We start from the raw sequence: 20,562 nt of genomic DNA, 5'->3' as shown, positions 1-20,562 counted from the left end.
CTTCATATAACACGCCTACAAGCGAGTCACAATGGGCGGCCTAAGCCGTACGCAGCAACTTACTGCTATCTAGTGTACAGTCACCGTAATCAGTCACGTGGGCTGCAACAGAAAAAGTACAGCACAAAAAGCTGTAGTACATTGGGCCTTAATTTGGTAAGTACAACACTTCCTTATTTTTTGTAGCTTGGATGAATGGTCATGATATTGGGGCTCGCTCACCCCGAAAACCTTTTCAGTATGCAGGTAGTGCACTGCTGAGAAGAAAGTCAACGTTATGCCGTAAATGCATGGCTCCATAGCTAAGCCTACAGTAGTACGACAGTTGAGCAAGATGTCCACTGGCAGGGAAAAAAGGAAATGGACAGACCTACTTAGAAAATGTTTTCTGTACCTTGGCTGCATCTCTACGGTACATGCAGTTTAAAGTAGTTTTCTGGATCAGCGTGCGTTTGCAGTTGTCAAAACAAGAACATTGTTTCAGTTAGATTTCTCAAATTGCCTGGGAGGGGCAGTTGGACGTTGAAGCTGGAGCTCATTTACTGCATTGCTACACAATGTATTAAAGGTGCAATATGCAGAAATCGCTCTGCCATTTACTGGTTGCTAAAATAGTTTGCCTAATTTCAGTTTTTGTGACAAAACAAGCAGTAATTGTGTAGAGCATCATTGTACCATCTAAACCACAGTGAAATATATTTTCCATAACCAAGAGTATTGTATGTTCAGTTATTTGAAGCTTGTATACAAAACTGAAAGTAAAAGATTGAAAAAACAAAACTTAAGAATGGAAGCATAGGAATAGCGCACATAGAACATATCTACCATGTCTTAGACTGGCTTTCAATGAGAATGACAGATCTATAACATTTATATGTGAATTTGATCAGGTAACCCAGAAAGTTACATATTGCAGTTTTAAAGACTAAAAAATACTATTTGGAGAACAGCAAAAACAAACAAAAAGGAACCCAGCCATTAATTATTATGTTTAAAGGTCTGTGGAAAGGCATATACAATTTCAAGCACTACTCATTTACTTGTGTAACAACATCACCTTTTAAATCTCTTTTCTCTTTCTCTTGAAGTGACTTCACTTTACAATTTCAAACTATTACAAGAATCCTCTCTCTCTGAGACTAAAAGGATTAAGAGTCAGTTAAATCTGTCCATACTAGAGGTCGGCCGATTATGATTTTTCAATACCGATACCGATTATTGGAGAACAAAAAAAGCCGATACCGATTAATTGCGCAATTTTTATAGATATATTTGTAATAATGACAACAATACTGAATGAACAATGAACACTTTTATTTTAACTTAAAATAATACATAAATAACATTATTTAGTCTCAAATAAATAATGAAACATGTTCAATTTGGTTTAAATAATGCAAAAACACAGTGTTGGAGAAGAAAGTTAAAAGTGCAATATTTGCCATATAAAAAAGCTAACGTTTAAGTTCCTCGCTCAGAACATGAGAACATATGAAAGCTGGTGGTTTAATATTCCCAGTTCTTCAATATTCCCAGTTAAGATGTTTTAGGTTGTAGTTATTATAGGAACTATGACGCTTCGACTATTTCTCTATACCATTTGTATTTCATATAGCTTTGACTATTGGATGTTCTTATAGGCACTTTAGTATTGCCAGCCTAATCTCGGGAGTTGATAGGCTTGAAGTCATAAACAGCGCTGTGCTTCAAGCATTGCTAAGAGCTGCTGGCAAACGCAGTACAGTGATGTTTAAATGAATGCTTACGTGCCTGCTGCTGCCTACCACCGCTCAGTCAGACTGCTCTATCAAATATCAAATCATAGACTTTATTATAATATAATAAACACAGAAATATGAGCCTTTGGTCATTAATATGGTCAAATCCGGAAACTATCATTTCGAAAACAAAACGTTTATTCTTTCAGTGAAATACGGAACCGTTCCGTATTTTATCGAACGGGTGGCAACCCTAAGTCTAAATATTGCTGTTACATTGCACAACCTTCAATGTTATGTCCCAATTATGTAAAATCCTGGCGAATTAATTACGGTCACACCGTTCACAACGAGCCAACAACTGTTGTATATACCCTGACTCTGCTTGCACTGAACGCAAGAGAAGTGACACAATTTCCCTAGTTAATATTGCCTGCTAACATGAATTTCTTTTAACTAAATATGCAGGTTAAAAATATATACTTCTGTGTATTGATTTTAAGAAAGGAATTGATGTTTATGGTTAGGTATGATTGTGCTTTTTTCGCGAATGCTCTTTTGTTAAATCATCACCTGTTTGGCGAAGTTGAAGTAGGCTGTGATTCAATGATAAATTAACAGGCACCGCATTGATTATATGCAACGCAGGATAAGCTACTTAACCTAGTAATATCATCAACCATGTGTAGTTAACTAGTGATTATGTGAAGATTTATTGTTTTTTATAAGATACATTTAATGCTAGCTAGCAACTTACCTTGGCTCATTGCAGCCACAGGGTCCTTTTGATGCTGCACTCGCGTAACAGGTGGTCAGCCTGCCACGCAGTTTTCTCTTGGATTGCAATGTAATCGGCCATAATCGGCGTCCAAAAAGGCCGATTATCGATTGTTCAAAACTTGAAATCGTCCCTAATTAATCGGTCATGGCGATTAATCGGTCGACCTCTAGTCCATACTGCAGGTCTGCCTGCCAAGACACTCCTGTCCTGTCTCTTTTTGAATTATCTGTTGATTACTAAGTACTGCTACACTATATTGCATTTATTTGTTGTTTTGACCTGAGGTGAAATGTTGAATGACAGAAATGTGCTTAGACGACATACAGCAAAGTTGGCTTTTAGACACGCTTAACTGTGCATGCATCCCTAGTGCAACAGCTGCAAATAAACAAACAGAACAGCTGCCTCTACCCCGTATTTCCTGTGAGTTATGTAGGTAACCTATCATTGCAGTGGCCTGGGACATAGGGTGTGGTTAATCCATTCGCTAAATAATAAGGTTCGATATTTGTTTACACAGGAAGCTGTATGAGACGTTGATGGAGAGGCATGGCCCGCATATCTCTACCCTCTTTGGACTCCTCCCTTCCAGGGATACCCCAGAGTGTGCTGGCTGTTTCCATGGAAGCTAAGTACCAATGCCAGCAGTGTCACCAGGTCCTGAGGAAGCCAGTCCAGGCTCAGTGTGGACATCGTTTCTGTGTCCATTGTTTCAAACTGCTCACCAGGTAGACTACTGTAGCTCTTCACCTCATCCCCACTACAGGCTCTGCAACCCCCCACCCTTCCTCAAGTTCCCCTTACTTTAATTAACCCTTTCTCACTGGGCATGCTGCTCCACCCCACGAAGTCTTGCTGTAGCTTTAGCACTGCAGTGTCTCTCTGTGGTGGTGGTGTTGTTGGTTCCTTGGCTCCCATCAGCATCTTGCCCTTCCACTTACCTCAGCCCCTGTCTGGATGAGTCAGCATGGGATTCTGTGTGTCGGTCTGCGGTGGGTGTGTGGTAGGGTTGGGCAGTATACACATTTCCATCCCTCCATACCATGCCTGTGGCATCCAAATATTATTTTAATCCAGGAGTAGATCGTCTCTGCTGCTGTGACCAAGAAGCTTGATCTTGCAAGCTAATGTTAGCCACTTAACTAACATTAGCAAGTTAGCAAAACCCAGCTGGAGAGAATTTATTTGGCACATCTTAGATAGTTAACTTAATAGTTAAAAGGTATATAGCTGGCAAACATTTAGTAGTGAATTTCATACAAGTGTAACTTGATCACCTAACTTAAGTTGCGCTGTAGAGATGACTCCCTTCACAAAGCTCCCATTTTGCTCGTTGTGCTTCTTTGTAAACAAATGCACATGACTGGCACAAACCGCTATTTTGGGAAACTAGTTCCGGTAAGCTTCATAATGAAAAATTATGAAGCGCGTGCTGCACGACAGTGAGTGACTCACAAGGCTCTGGTCTCTCATCGTTGTGTGCTTGTAAACAAACACCACGTGACTGGGGACTACTGTAAAATGAAATGAAGAACGCAATGTTCTTTATCTCCTAACATATTGCACAAGTAGCTACAAATATTCAAATGTGTAAAAAAAAAGTAAAATAAATAGTTTCAAAGGTTTTGAAAAATCATCCCGTGGCTTTTTCCAAATACCCCGGTTTACGGTTGTAACGACTCTCGTCGTTGGTTGAAGGAGAGGAGGACCAAAACGCAGCGTGGTATGTATCCATATTTATTAGAATACTTTTCTAGACGAACAAAACAATAAACAAAACGAAACCAACGACGCTACAGTCCTGAACAAGAGAACAATGAAAAAACAATGAACGGACGAACAGGAATAATCACCCACAAACAAACAGTGACAAACAGCCTACCTTAATATGGTTCCCAATCAGAGACAACGTAAAACACCTGCCTCTGATTGAGAACCATATCAGGCTAGTTAGACAACCCTAAACCAATGAAAACACATAACATGAAATATACCCACCCAGCTCATGTCCTGACCAACTAAACAAAGACTAAACAAAGGAAATAAGGTCAGGAACGTGACAACGGTATACCGCCCAAGCCTAGTGTGTGGTAGCCAGTCAGATTAACACCAATACTGGTCCAGCCTCGACTGGAACTATCTGGAATGGATCTTACCTCTGGTGGTGCAACTGGACCAAGCTGATCTTGCTGATTCTTACTAAATATGTCTTCTCACTGGGAGTTTAACTATGTCACCATCTCACACTGCAGCTAATTATGTTTATTTGTGTTTTGTTCATTTCATTATAACAGATTGTTACACATTTTTTCTTCTGTGATTATGGAAAATATATTTCACAGTGGTTTAGATGGTACAATGATGCTCTACACAATTACTGCTTGTTTTCACACGTTTAGTCCTTTAAAGAGAAGTGGAACCATGTACGTTTTTATACTTCACCTGTTGCTAGAAATGTAGATATTTTTGCCTCTTAATTTGCTAACTTGAGTAAAAATGGTGCAGTGGAATGGAAAGAAGATGGAGTGAAGCTTCAGCTTTTCTTAGTTCCAGGATGTCCTGATTATCATCTGATTATAATTGGAGTATGTTCAAGACTGGACATGCATTTTTTAACTTGCAAAGTGACATTATCAGAGATCAGACTACGTAGAATCTGCACGGGAAAGAACAACAATAAGTTAAAGTGTACGTGGAAGCCTGGAAGATAATTGTAAATACTGGATGGGCGATTAGTTGTTTTATAAGGAGAAACGGACATTCAACTACGAACCCTCACTGTCACGTTCCTGACCTGTTTTCTGTTGTTTTTGTATGTGTTTAGTCGGTCAGGGCGTGAGTTGGGGTGGGCATTCTATGTTATGTGTATCTATGTTGGTTAATGGGTTACCTGATATGGTTCTCAATTAGAGGCAGGTGTAATTCATTTCCTCTGATTGAGAACCATATTAAGGTAGGATGTTCTCACTGTTTGTTTGTGGGTGATTGTCTTCCGTGTCTGTGTTTGTCGCGCCACACGGGACTGTTTCGGTTTGTGTAGTCTATTCCTGTTCTGCGTGTTTATGTTTTTCCAGTTCAGGTCTGTCTACGTCATTTTGTTATTTTGTTTATTATCAAGTGTAGTTCGTTTTCGTCTTGTTTAATAAATTCATCATGTCTTCATTACCCGTTGCGTCTTGGTCCAATCTCTCTCCTCAAGACGATCGTTACAGTCACAGTCTTAACTCATTTAATATGATACATTTCACTACAGTTCAGGTCAACTACATTGTACTTGAAGTGCTATATTGGTGCTAATGTTGAAATTCAAGGGACAGTCATTTGGTAATTCCAGGAATTTGTACAATTTGTAATCCTGTTTCGCTTTAAACTCACTAGAAATTCCAGTTGCCATGTCATTTTCTAAGAATTGAATGGGGAGTGGTTTCAACATGGAGCTAGCTGGTCATGGTTGGTTATCTAAATGCATACCACATAGTTAGTGGTTTCTAGTGGGACTACAGTATATTTCTGAGTCATAAACCCACACAGAAAACTCTCATAGGGGAACTATTATCTCCATTCACAGCCCTTCTCTGTCTACTGGTGGTCTGACTCCTCCTTCACACTAAAGCCTCTCAATCTGTGGATTTAAACATCAACCTTTTAATTTGTTTGCATCTTTGTGTTGCCTTGCATACTGATGCGCCTGTCGTTGTATGTCTTGCCCGTGCCCACTAATTATAGTATTCTTAATACCTATTATTACAATTCTTTGCAATGGATCTCGTTGGGCAAGTCTTGAAGTGACTTGCCCATTTGTGTTTATATATGTTTATCTGTATACTCCAAAGTGCTATATATGCTACATAATTACATGATTCATCTTTCTAGTTTAACCCTGTACTCTGTAGCCTACTGGTAATCATTGTAAATGCTGGTAGTGGTTCAGGTGAGGCTAAGAGCCCTCTAGTTGTTGGCCACTGAAATCATTTTGTACTGTAAAATCACATGACGTGTGTCTCCATCATCAGCTCCGGCCCAAAGCCCTGTGAAGCCTGTCGACAGGAGGAGATATATGAGGAGCCACAGTCCATTCTCAATAGTAATGAGGTAAGGCTCCATTCCATTCATTTAACTTCTAACAACATCTCTGGTGAATCATGTTGCTCCTGGCGAAAAAAGGATATGGATTTCATTCATCTAAAGTATTTATTACAGTTCAATGTTTAAGACCCCCCCAGTCTGGTTGAACAGTAACAGTGAATGTGACAACTACTGTGTGTAATTAGAGTACTCTTTGTTCTTGTCACCTCCCTCAGGCTTTTCCAGACAATGCAGCTGGTAGAGAAATTGCCAGCCTACCTGCCAAATGTATCAGTGAGGGATGCTCTTGGACTGGTTGCATAAAAGAATATGAGGTATAGTATGGAGTTAATGCTTATGTTTTACTGGGTTGTCATTGGGTGATTCAAATGAGAATATCTTGTGCATGTTTTGAATTTGAGTTCCCTGATTGGACGTCCCTCATGTCTCTCGTGTTGAGAGCCAATAGCAAAGCACACAGTAGCAATCTGACATGCTGACCAGACTTCCCCCCATTGTGTGTGCGAGCGTTGCAAAATAAATGTACATATACATGTTATTCAATAATTGTATCTGCATAGCCAGGTGCTAAAATAGAACTTGGTCCCGCCTCTCCCATCTACTCATTGGTTTTTACAAGCGTATACCCACATGGGTGGTTGAAAGATGAACGAGGTCCACACTCCAGCACAGTTGGTGGCGATTAATGCACCTTAAAGTTAGTTGCCAATCATCATATAAAATCCACAGAAGAAGAGGAATGAACAGGAGAGATTAATCAAAGAAAACTAACTAAATATAGTTGGTTCACAGTTGGTTTTAGTATTTTAACCTGCGTGTCATGAAGGCGTTTGGTGGGGATAGACAAAATCAACGCGTGGAACGGGTTTGGTTGTCATGTGAAAGTGAAACAGGATCTGCCTTTGTTATATGACTTGGAAAGTCCCTGGAGTTTTTTTAAATGAATCCTGTTAGGCGGAGTGTGGAAAGTACCCAAGACCCGCAGGCTTAGATTTACATTCTGTTTACCATCTGTCTTGAGTAGTCTGAGAAATTCATAATAATAATAATAATACTGCTAAACTGCAAATTATTGTATTGTTGTTAGACTAATTTAACTGTAAATCCATTTGTCCATTGATTGTAGATACTGAAAACAGGAAGAGAGGGGAGTTTTATGAGGAAGCAAACCTTGGCATTCTGCCAAGAGTTAAACTAACATGTACTGTTGTATAACAGGTAATGTTAGGGAGTGGGAAGTTTTAAGTTCATTGCTCTTTTATTTCTTCAGTTTGATCATTTGTATCTAATCGTAGGTTATAACTGTGTGTTTTGTGGGGGATGTTAAAAGACTGTCAACTCTATATATGTCTGGTAATTCAGTAAAACATTTTTTGGCGGTTAATGTGCTTCCTCAGAACTGTGGATAGAATTGTATTTACTTTCACAAGGGGGAAAAAAAGAAATTATACTGTCTATGCTACATTTCTAGGGCCGATTCAGCAGAACGTTTTTGTGTTCATGCAGATTGTGCAGTTGAATGTCATGCTGACAACCAACTTGATGATTAGCACAACTTGTGCTAAAAATGTTTTATCGTGTAGGCGTTTCGTGTTGGTTCAGTGGCCTTTTAATGTTGTCGTTGGCTGTGGGAGATTGTGTGATTGGAGTCAGTAACACGTATTCAGTGGACTATAAAAACACAACCTGTGTTTACTGTAGGATTCACTGGGAAATGGAAAGACAAACAGTGTTGCGCATCATACATATTTTTTAATTTGACCTTTATTTAACCAGGTAAGCTAGTTGAGAACAAGTTCTCATTTACAACTGCGACCTGGCCAAGATAAAGCAAAGCAGTGCGACACAAACAACAACACATGGAATAAACAAGCATACAGTCAATAACGCACACAAAAAAAGTACATGTGTGTGCAAATGGCGTGAGGTGGTAAGGCAATAAATAGGCCATAGTAGCGAAGTAATTACAATTTAGCAAATTAACACTGGAGTGATAGATGAGCAGATGGTGGAGCCAGTGGGTCTGGCGACGAATATGTAGCGAGGGCCAGCCGACTAGAGCATACAGGTCGCAGTGGTGGGTGGTATAAGGGGCTTTGGTGACAAAATGGATGGCACTGTGATAGACTGCATCCAGTTTGCTGAGTAGAGTATTGGAAGCTATTTTGTAAATTATATCGCCGAAGTCGAGGATCGGTAGGATAGTCAGTTTTACGAGGGTATGTTTGGCTGCGTGAGTGAAGGATGCTTTGTTGCTAAATAGGAAGCCGGTTCTAGATTTCATTTTGGATTGGAGATGTTTAATATGAGTCTGGAAGGAGAGTTTACAGTCTAGCCAGACACCTAGGTATTTGTAGTTGTCCACATATTCTAAGTCAGAACCGTCCAGAGTAGTGATGCTAGTCGGGCGGGCAGGTGCAGGCATTGAACGGTTGAAAAGCATGCATTTGGTTTTACTAGCATTTAAGAGCAGTTGGAGGCCACGGAAGGAGTGTTGTATGGCATTGAAACTCGTTTGGAGGTTAGTTAACATGGTGTCCAAAGAAGGGCCAGATGTATACAGAATGGTGTCATCTGCGTAGAGGTGGATCAGGGAATCACTCGCAGCAAGAGCGACATCGTTGATATGTACAGAGAAAAGAGTCGGCCCGAGAATTGAACCCTGTGGCACCCCCATAGAGACTGCCAGAGGTCCGGACAACAGGCCCTCTGATTTGACACACTGAACTCTGTCTGAGAAGTAGTTGGTGAACCAGGCGAGGCAGTCATTTGAGAAACCAAGGCTGTTGAGTCTGCCGATAAGAATATGGTGATTGACAGAGTCGAAAACCTTGGTCAGGTCGATGAAGACGGCTGCACAGTACTGTCTTTTATCGATGGCGGTTATGATATCGTTTAGTACCTTGAGCATGGCTGAGGTGCACCCGTGACCAGCTCGAAAACCAGATTGCACAGCGGAGAAGGTACGGTGGGATTCGAAATGGTCCTGTGATCTGTTTATTAACTTGGCTTTCGAAGACTTTAGAAAGGCAGGGCAGGATGGATATAGGTCTATAGCAGTTTGGGTCTAGAGTGTCACCCCCTTTGAAGAGGGGGATGACCGCGGCAGCTTTCCAATCTTTAGGGATCTCGGACGATACGAAAGAGAGGTTGAACAAACTGGTAATAGGGGGTGCAACAATGGCGGCAGATAATTTTAGAAAGAGAGGGTCCAGATTGTCTAGCCCAGCTGATTTGTACGGGTCCAGGTTTTGCAGCTCTTTCAGAACATCTGCTACCTGGATTTGGGTTAAGGAGAAGCTGGGGAGGCTTGGTCAAGTAGCTGCGAGGGGTGCGGCGCTGTTAGCCGGGGTTGGGGTGGCCAGGAGGAAAGCATGGCCAGCCGTAGAGAAATTATTATTGAAATTCTCGATTATCATGGATTTATCGGTGGTGACAGTGTTACCTAGCCTCAGTGCAGTGGGCAGCTGGGAGGAGGTGCTCTTGTTCTCCATGGACTTTACAGTGTCCCAAAACTTTTTGGAGTTAGAGCTACAAGATGCAAATTTCTGTTTGATTAAGCTAGCCTTTGCTTTTCTGACTGACTGCGTGTATTGGTTCCTGCCTTCCCTGAAAAGTTGCATATCGCGGGGACTATTCGATGCTACTGCAGTCTGCCACAGGATGTTTTTGTATTTGGAGGGCAAGTTGGTCAGGATAATATCTATGAGGGTGCCCATGTTTACAGATTTATATTGACATAGGCTGAACCGTTTCGTGAGTTTACAAATTAGGAAAATACTTTAGACAAGTCGTTATTGTTTTTAGTTATGGTTAAGGTTGGCTTGGGGATATTTTAGAGAAGGGTTGGTAAGGGTATGTGGAAAAACATGCTCACTTACCTGCTCTGCTGCCTTCTTGAGCCTTGAGACTGAATGAGAAAAGACATGGTGGTAGATGGCAACACTCTTCTCTCCCCCCACCCCCTTCTCCTCCCACCTGCTTGAAAAAGAATCAGCTAGAGCAGGACTGACATTTACTGTAACGATTCACAAGTAGATGGATTCATTTGTATTAGACTTAGTGTTTTAACTTTTGTAGTTGTGAGGCACAATTAATTCAACCCTTGACACACAGTGGTTGAATAAGCAATTTGAGTTCTTGTTGCACAAGTGCAAGCAGTTTCAATGTGCAGTGTCATGCAACACCAAAACAACCACAATAGACCATACTCTCACAAACACATACAATGTTTCCCATCTCACACAACACCTTTTTCTATACATGAGTAATATTTAAGTAGAGCAGTGTCTCATATATGAATCTGTGGTGTCAGTTTAGTTTACAACCATAAAGAGTTTCACACTTTAAAAAACTATTTTTGCATCTACTGCAGTTCTCTGTGATGTGTAAGGTCACCACAGTCTAATCATACTTCCTGCTCCGTTGTGGCAGTTTTCAGTTAAACTAGATGTACTTCTTCTAACTGCCATAACTGGCTGCTTATAAACCCGTATGCAACAGACTGGTTAACCATCAACCCAACTGTTATTTTAATCTTGCAAGCTATGACTTGCATAGAACTGTGTTTACTGAATAGACAGGTTGTCCCTCTTAAGCCAAGGGAGTAGGAGTAGGCTATAAAACAGCTATTGTTTTGGCTTATCATTGATTTTAAAGGATTACTTATTACTGAGAACAGTGTAGCTCAGTCGGTAGAGCTTGGCTCTTGCAGCGACAGGGTTGTGGGTTTGATTCCCACGAGGGACCAGTATGAAAAAAAGTARTAAAATATATGCACTCACTACTATAAGTCACTCTGGATAAGAGCGTCTGCTAAATGACTAAAATGTAAAAAATGTTGCAGTCATGCCAAGTCTGCTCCTTTCATAACACAATGCTTTTTAAAGATCTTTTAACTTTAAATGCAAGTTCAGAAAGGAAACGCCACAGAAATATTTATAACCATTTATAAAGCAATGAATAATGCAAGTCTTGAAACTATAGGCTCTGCTCCTTCAGGTTAGCTCACTGCCCAAGCAAAGCGTCAATATATAATATAGCCTATGGAGAGTGAGTGCGGTAAGCTATACCAATCCCTCGGCAGAAACACAGAACCTGGTGGTGCGAGCAAGAAGCCGGCACATAGTTGAAGTAGCAGCATGATGAGTGAAGGGACCTGGTCAGCTTAAAACAGACCACCAAATAATGTAGGCATGATTAATACTAGCCTCTTTGGTACTATCTCAGCAGGTGTGTCAGACTGGGCACTCAGGTTTCCTTTCTGAACTGGCTCCGCTTAATTTCAGAAAGAAAGCGCCACGAAGAAATATGTTTAACCATTTATTAAAGATGCACTATGCAGAAATCGCTCTGCCATTTTCTGTTTGGAAAAATTTTAATAGTTCGGCTTATTTCTGTTTGTGACTAAACAACTGCATAGTGTAGAGAATCATTGTACCGTCTAAACTGCTGTGAAATATATTTTCCATAACCATGAATATTGTATTATCAGCTGTTTGAATCTGGTGTACAAAACCGAAAGTAAAAGATGCAAAAACAAAAATGAAGACTGGGAAACATAGAACAGATTTACCACTTGCTTTCAATGAGAATGACAGATTTATAACTAACATTTCTATGTGAATTTGGTCAGGTCGCCCAAAAAGTTACATATTGCAGCTTTTAAGCAATGAATAATGCAAGTCTTGGCGATATAGGCTCTGCTCCTTCAGGGTATCTCACTGCCCAAGCAAAGCGTCAATATATAATATAGCCTATGGGCAGTGAGGCAGTAAGCTATACCAATCCCCCAAAACAGCAGAACCTTACACCAGATGACTCTGTAGCTACGGCAGAAGCGCCATTTAGATATTATCGAATAGACCAGTTAAGTAATCTTACCATCGCAACAATGAATCTTGTGTGAGAATGTTAACCATGTGTGGCATAAACTGAGCAACGTGTGACTTCTATCCCTGGTGACGTACCGCTGGGTACCCTCGCTTGAGGCATGATGATCTTCATCTTGGCACGTGAACTATCTGCCTATCTTGCCAACACACACTTAAAAAAAATATAAACGCAACGATTTTACTGAGTTACAGTTCATATAAGGAAATCAGTCAATTGAAATAAATAAATTAGTCTCTAATGGCCCTCTATGGATTTCACATGACTGGGCAGGGGCACAGCCATGGGTGGGCCTGGCTTCCACCCACTGGGAAGCATGCCCAGACTATCATAATTCGTTTTTCCCCACAAAAGGGCTTTATTACAGATAGAAATATTCCCCAGTTTCATCAGCTGTCTGGATAGCTGGTCTTACATGATCCCATAGGTGAAGAAGCCAGATGTGGAGGTCCTGGGCTGGCGTGGTTACACGTGGTCTGTGGTTGTGAGGCCGGTTGAACGTACTGCCAAATTCTCTAAAACGATGCTTATGGTAGAGAAATTAACATTCAATTATTTGGTGACAGCTCTGGTAGACATTCCTGCAGTCAACATGCCAGTTGCACGCTCCCTCAACTTGAGACATCTGTAGCATTGTGTTGTGACAAAACTGCACATTTTAGTAGCCTTTTATTGTCACCAGCCCAGTAATGATCATGCGGTTTAATCAGCTTCTTGATATGCCACACCTGTTAGGTGGATGGATTATCTTGGCAAAGGAGAAATACTATCTAACAGGGATGTAAACAAACTTGTGCACACACATTTTGTACGTATGGAGCATTTCTGGGATTCTTTTATTTCAGTTCATGAAACATGGGACCAACACTTTACATGTTGCATTTATATTTTTGTTCAGTGTGTGTGTGTGTGTACGGTACCTGTTAGATATTGGGTGCATCCTGGGATGTGCTTTTGTATGTTATTGCTGTAAGAGTGAGTTAGCTAGCATGCTCTATAATGGTCGCATTAGCCCCTGCTATTTCAGTTATTTCCATGCTGACAGACAAATCACGAATCTATAGCCATCAACATACTATTGTCCTGCACATCTAATGTGCTTCCTTGTGTCTATCGTCAGAATAAACACCAATCAACTGGGATCGCTGGCTGGACAGTTCTTTCTTTAAAAACACAACGGAAGAGTTACGAAGTACGAACACAATCTTTTACACTGGGGCCGAGAACAGTCTTCTTGTCTTTGCTGGACATCTGTTGCATCAGTGATAAACAATGGATCGCCCAGCGTGGCCAGTGGTCGGCATTGCAGATAGCGTAACATGGAAGAGAAAGCAGTGTTAGTTCGAGCAATGACAACTGGAGTACCTTTACCCTTCCTATTAGTTTTAGAATGAGTTAATAATTGGTTACATAGATTTTGGCCTCCCATCCCATTCTAAACACCTATCGCCGACTTTGTATTCATGTTACCTGATGAAATTGCTATACAATATGACCTTGTTGCCATCTGATGCACATTCAGATGTCATAAATCAGCACTGCAGAGCTCTCCCTGTACTATACCGTGCCTTGATTGTATTACTGTTGATGATATCTGGAAATGTGCATGTACACCCTGGCCCATCTACTGTTGCTAGTCCCAATTCTGACTTGTGCTCTGATATCTGCTTCACTGATTTCTGCTCGTAAAAGCCTGGTATTTCTGCACGTTAACACTAGAAGCTGATTACCAAAAATTGATCAATTGGAAGTGTGGGTTCAGAGCTCCAATCCAGATGTGTTGGTCACTGAGACGTGGTTAAGGAAGAGTGTTTTGAATACTGATGTTAAACTTTCTGGTTATAACCTTTTTCGGCAAGCCAGATCTTCCAAAGGTGGGGAAGTGGCAATCTATACCAAGGATCACCTTCAGTGCTCGGTTGTCTCCACAAAGCCTGTCCCCAAACAATTTGATTTGCTGGTTTTAAGTATTAAACTTTCAAATAGCTCTTGGTTGCTGGGTGCTATCGTCCTCCATCAGCACCGGCCTGTACCCTACCTGCCCTAAGCTCTCTCCTGGCCCCTTACACCAAGTCTGAATTTGTTCTGCTAGGTGACCTAAACTGGGACATGCTTAAACCACCTGACCAGGTCCTAAAGCAATGGGATTCCCTAAATCTTTCTCATATTATTACCAATCCCACTAGGTATGACTCCAACACCCAGAAAAGGCTACTCTTCTTGATGTTATCCTCACAAATAATCCTGGTATCAGTCTGGTGTTTTCTGTAATAACCTTAGTGATCACTGTTTTACAGCCTGTGTTCGTAATGGCTGCTCAGTGAAACGACCTGTCTTGATTTGTCATAGATGCTTGCTAAAAAAACTTTCATGAGCAAGCCTTCCTTCATGGCCCCTGTAAAATGGTGTAGAATCAGCTTGATCCCCTCTGTCGAAGACACTTTATATTTTCAGTGGTATTGTTAACAAACACGCCCACATAAAGAAAATGAGAATTAAAAACCGGTTCAGGCCCTGGTTCGACCGTGATCTTGCAGAGTTACTCCACCTCAAGAATTGCATTTGGCGAAAGGCTCAGCGCATGCATACTCAGGCTGACTGGCTCTCGTTCAGGCAAATGAGAATTAAGTGCACTCAGGCTATCCGGAAGGCCAAAGTTAGTTACTTTAAGGAGCAGTTCTCTCTCTGGGTCTAACCCCAAGAAGTTCTGGAAAACGGTTAAAGACCTGGAGAATAATCCCCCCTCCTTACAGCTGCCCATGTCCCTTAAAGTTGATGATGTGGTTGTTACTGACTGAGCTCTTTAATCACCACTTCATTAAGTCAGGATTTCTATTTGACTCAGCCATGCCTCCTTGCCCATCCAACATTTCCTCATCTCCCACCCCTTTTAATGCGACTATCCCTGATGCTTCTCCCTCTTGTTCCCCTGCCCTGCTACAAAGTTTCTCCCTGCAGGCAGTCACTGAGTCCGAGGAGCTCCTGAAACTTGACTCCAAAAAACCATCTGGATCAGATGGTTTAGACCCTTTCTTCTTTAAGGTTGCTGCCCCTATCATAGCCAAGCCTGTCTCCAACATTTTTTACCTGTCTCTACATTCTGGGGAGGTTCCCATTGCTTGGAAGGCAGCCACAGTTCGTCCTTTATTTAAAGGGAGAAATCAAGCTGATCCTAAGTGTTATAGGCCTATTTCTATTTTGCCCTGTTTATCAAAGTGTTGGAAAAACTTGTCAATAATCAACTGGCTGGCTTTCTTGATGTCTATAGTATTCTCTCTGGTATGCAATCTGGTTTCAGCTCAGGTTATGGATGTGTCACTGCAACCTTAAAGGTCCTCAATGATGTCACCATTGCCCTTTATTCTAAGCAATGTTGTGCTGCTATTTTTATTGACTTGGCCAAAGCTTTTGATACGGTAGACCATTCCATTCTTGTGGGCCGGCTAAGTAATATTGGTGTCTCTGAGGGGTCTTTGGCCTGGTTTGCTAACTACCTCTCTTAAAGAGTGCAGTGTATAAAGTCAGAAAATCTGCTGTCTCAGCCACTGCCTGTCACCAAGGGAGTACCCCCAAGGCTCAATCCTAGGCCCCACGCTCTTCTCAATTTACATCAACAACATAGCTCAGACAGTAGGAAGCTCTCTCATCCATTTATCTGCAGATGATAAAGTCTTATACTCAGCTGATTCCTCCCCGGATTTTGTGTTAAATGCTCTGCAACAAAGCTTGTTAGTGTCCAACAAGCTTTCTCTACCCTTAATCTTGTTCTGAACATCTCCAAAACAAAGGTCATGTGGTTTGGTAAGAAGAACGCCCCTCTCCCCACAGGTGTGATTACTACCTCTCAGGGTTTAGAGCTTGAGGTAGTCACCTCATACAAGTACTTGGGAGTATGGCTAGACAGTACACTGTCCTTCTCTCAGCACATATCAAAGCTGCAGGCTAAAGTTATATCTAGACTTGGTTTCCTCTATTGTAATCGCGCCTATTTCACCCCAGCTGCCAAACTAACCCTGATTCAGATGACCATCCTACCCATGCTAGATTACGGAGACATACTTTATAGATCGGCAGGTAAGGGTGTTCTCGAGCATCTAGTTGTTTTTTACCATTCGGCCATCAGATTTGCCACTGATGCTCCTTATAGGACACATCACTGCACTCTATACTCCTCTGTAAACTGGTCATCTCTGTATACCTGTCGCAAGACCCACTGGTTGATGCTTATTTATAAAACCCTCTTAGGCCTCACTCCCCCTATCTGAGAAATCTACTGCAGCCCTCATCCTCCACATACAACACCCGTTCTGCCAGTCACGTTCTGTTAAAAGGTCCCCAAAGCACACACATCCCTGGGTCGCTCGTCTTTTCAGTTCTCTGCAGCTAGCGACTGGAACGAGCTGCAACAAACACTCAAACTGAACAGTTTTATCTCAATCTCTTCATTCAAAGACTCAGTCATGGACACTCTTACTGACAGTTGTGGCTGCTTTGTATGATGTATTGTTGTCTCTACCTTCTTGCCCTTTGTGCTGTTGTCTGTGCCCAATAATGTTTGTACCATGTTTTGTGCTTATATGTTATTTTTAATTTAATTTTTAATCCCAGCCCCAATTCCTGCAGGAGGTCTTTTGCCTTTTGGTAGGCCATCATTGTAAATAATAATTTGTTCTTAACTGACTTGCCTAGTTAAATAAAGGTAAAATGAAATAAATAAAAACAACACAGTGAACGAAAGTACACACACAGACTCCAACTAGCTAGCTTTTAGCTAGTTGAAAAGCGAAGCACGTGCTTCAAGTACAGAAAATGCGGGCCAGACATCCGGCAAAACAAAACGCATATGCATCTGGTAGACATCGGGTAGAAGGCTGCAACTTGCGTGATTCGAAGCAGTGAACAGTAAAGGTACACACCAGGTATATATTGACAGTCAAGTCGAGAAAGCAGCACAGAAAGAATAAAAATAATACCAGGCAGAATCATAGGCTGTCAATGTAGATTTTGCCAACCCATTCTCATGTAATGAGAAGCTTTGCTCAAATATGATGCAGGGTGGGGTCTAGTCTAGCACCGTAAGTGGGAAGGCTGGCCATGGCAGACCGATTGGCAGGGAATCTGGGCGCAATTCGGGGAACTCCTGAGATTTTAAAGCGAGAGAGGGCGTCAGCTGTGTTATCTAAAATGCAAGTCCAAGTTAAGCACCTGAGAAGTCTATTGATAAAGGGAACTGAGGGTCTACCCTTATTAATCATATGAACTGTAGCTTCATTCTCAAAGAACACAGAAATCCTTCTCTTAGACCACTGCCTGCCCGAGTAGACATGCTATAACAAAGTGATAGAATTCGAACAAGGCTCTGAGTACGGGGATTACATTTCAATAGGCCATGTTCCATAAAACCATTAGATTCTTAAATTTTTTATTAAAACTGCAGAGGGATCAGCCTCCATATAGAATCCGAGAGAGGCTGATGTTCCACAAAGTCATTATAAAAGAAAGAAATGCCATTCCAATTATCGTACATCATAGACCAGAAACGCAGGTCGGATTGGCATCCCTCATCCAGAACAATGACATCGTGGAGATTTGCCACCGTTTTTGCTAAATCGAAAAGCCTAGACACATCCATGGGGAATGATACATATGGTAAAATTAAAATGACCTAAAAGGGACCGTAGTTCACGCATGGTGACATATTTTGTGTTGACAAAATATTTCATGACGTCTCTAATGCGAGAGCGTTTCTCTCGCGGTAGAGAAGCCTGCATTGACTTGTTGTCTAGGTTAATACCTAAACACTTGAGGGGTATAGTTCTCATCAGAGCGGGGCATGCCAAGAGACGAGAATGTGTCTATAAGCTTGGAGATGGAGTGAGCCGGAGGAGAGCTAGGGAAATCGACTACCAAAAATGGTACAACACGAAGGGCAATCTAGATGTCTAACTTTGTTGTCTACGAGGGCTGAAAGAACCGGGTCGGAAGTCTAACTGGACCCAGGCATGGGCAGAAGCTTAGAATGTTTTACTTTCTTCGCCTGCTTGCCAGTGTTGGAACACCCACGTTTCTTAGCTGGAGCCTCCGATGAGTTGGCTGGGGCAACCAACTCATCGGAAATCCCCATGGGAGTGGATACAGTGCTTTTGAAAAGTTTTCAGACCTCTTCCCTTTTTCCACGTTAGTCTTATTCGAAAATAAAACATTTTCCTCATCAATCTACACACAACACCCCATAATGACAAAGCGAAAAAATATATATATTTTATTTTGCACATTTATTACAAATAAAAAAAACAGAAATAACTTATTTATATAAAGTATTCAGACCCTTTGCTATGAGACTCAACATTTTGCTCAGGTGCATCATGTTTCCTTGAGATATTTCTACAATTTGATTGGAGTCCACCTGTGGTAAATTCAATTGATTGGACATGATTTGGAAAGGCACACACCTGTCTATATAAGGTCCCACAGTTGACAGTGCATGTCAGAGCAAAAACCAAGCCATGAGGTCGAAGGAATTGTCCATAGAGATCCGAGACAGGGTTGTGTCAAGGCACAGATCTGGGGAAGGGTACCAAAACATTTCTGAAGCATTGAAGGTCCCCAAGAACACAGTGGCCTCCATCATTCTTAAATGGAAGAAGTTTGGAACCACAAGGCTCTCTGATGAAACCAAGATATAACTCTTTGGCCTGAATGCCAAGCGTCACGTCTGGAAGAAACCTGACGACATCCCTACGGTGAAGCATGATGGTGGCAGCATCATGCTGTGGGGATGTTTTTCAGCGGCAAGGATTGGGAGACTAGTCAGGATCGAGGAAAAGATGAACGGAGCAAACTACAGAGAGATCCTTGATGAAAACCTGCTCCAGAGCGCTCAGGACCTTAAACTTGGGCGAATGTTCGCCTTCCAACAGGACAACGACCCTAAGCACACAGCCAAGACAACGCTGGAGTGGCTTCGGGACAAGTCTCTGAATGTCCTTGAGTGACCCAGCCAGAGCCCGGACTTGAACCCGATCGAACATCTCTGGAGAGACCTGAAAATAGCTGTGCATATACTTTCCGAATGCACTGTGTATCTTGAGCGTAGAGGACCTCTAAGATTCTGTCCAATCCTGAATAGAGGGCATAGGTTGTTTAGCCAACCTCAAGATCCGATAGGGCGCGGTGATATCTAGGAAAGCTCTGGATAGGCATGATTGATACTCACCTCTAATTGGTACCTCTCTAATTGGTATACTCACCTCTCTGGTTTTCTTTCTGAAGTGGCTCAGCTAATTACTTCTAAATGGCATTTGCTTTAAAGCCACTCTTTTTGTGTCAGGAATTTCCATTGACATTACATTTGACAAGGAAATGTATATATTGCACGCTCAATCTTAAAACATGCAAATGCATGCAAGGATAAAGATTAACACAGACTACAGTGGCTGGTTTTGGTTGTCCTTTCTTATTCTACATAGATCATAGGAAATCCCAGGACATAGTGTCTATAATACTGTAATTAGCTCACATAGTTACTGTCAAGCTCCAAACACTTGTCACTGAATAGTTGGACATTGATTTCCCAGTGATTTCTGTACTTACAGCATTCATATAAATTCATTTTTATCATGTTTTTGCTTTGACAGACCTTATTTTTATATTGACATTTGTCTATAAAACTCATGAATGCAACTGTTTATGTCAAGTTGTTTTGTTTTCTACTTGTAGCCCTGTTTGTCCTGAAAATAAAATAGTAAAACACTTCATTGTGAGGCTAAATATAAGGGCTGGACATGCAGATAAATGAAGGTCAGATAAATGAAAAGCCTATTTTTGCTGGGATTTCGGGACTGAAGAGGTTAACATCTTATGGTTCCACAGGAAGAGGGTAATAGGATGTAAACCCTTATTACTCCCTTCAGGGGATCTGACCTGACCTCAACCCCTCCTTCGCCTAATCCACAGATGTCCATCCGCTTCCTCTATAGCAATGCTGTGATCTCCTCCCGTCCACCAAACACATTCCCAAAGCCATCTTTCTTTCTACAGAGAKCCATTATCTTTCACTCCTTATACACTATGCGTCTGATCTAT

At 41.5% G+C, this 20,562-nt stretch overlaps 1 protein-coding gene across 3 annotated transcripts in view; it reads left to right on the top strand.

The window, feature by feature from the left end:
• The first annotated feature begins 65 nt into the window (after positions 1 to 65).
• LOC111964003 (TNF receptor-associated factor 2) overlaps positions 66 to 20,562 on the top strand; it is a 32,840-nt gene continuing 12,343 nt past the window's right edge. For all 3 annotated transcript variants that reach the window (XM_023987639.3, XM_023987638.3, XM_023987637.3), the window contains exons 1-4: positions 66 to 156; positions 3,020 to 3,227; positions 6,513 to 6,591; positions 6,801 to 6,899. In XM_023987639.3, coding sequence (XP_023843407.1) covers positions 3,049 to 3,227; positions 6,513 to 6,591; positions 6,801 to 6,899 — 357 coding nt within the window. In that variant the 5' untranslated portion in view covers positions 66 to 156; positions 3,020 to 3,048. The remainder of the gene's footprint in view (positions 157 to 3,019; positions 3,228 to 6,512; positions 6,592 to 6,800; positions 6,900 to 20,562) is intronic.

The sequence above is a fragment of the Salvelinus sp. IW2-2015 genome, linkage group LG5 (genome assembly GCF_002910315.2).
Source record: "Salvelinus sp. IW2-2015 linkage group LG5, ASM291031v2, whole genome shotgun sequence".
In the NCBI taxonomy this organism is placed as follows: domain Eukaryota; kingdom Metazoa; phylum Chordata; class Actinopteri; order Salmoniformes; family Salmonidae; genus Salvelinus; species Salvelinus sp. IW2-2015.
This window is presented reverse-complemented; position numbering and strand designations above follow the sequence as displayed.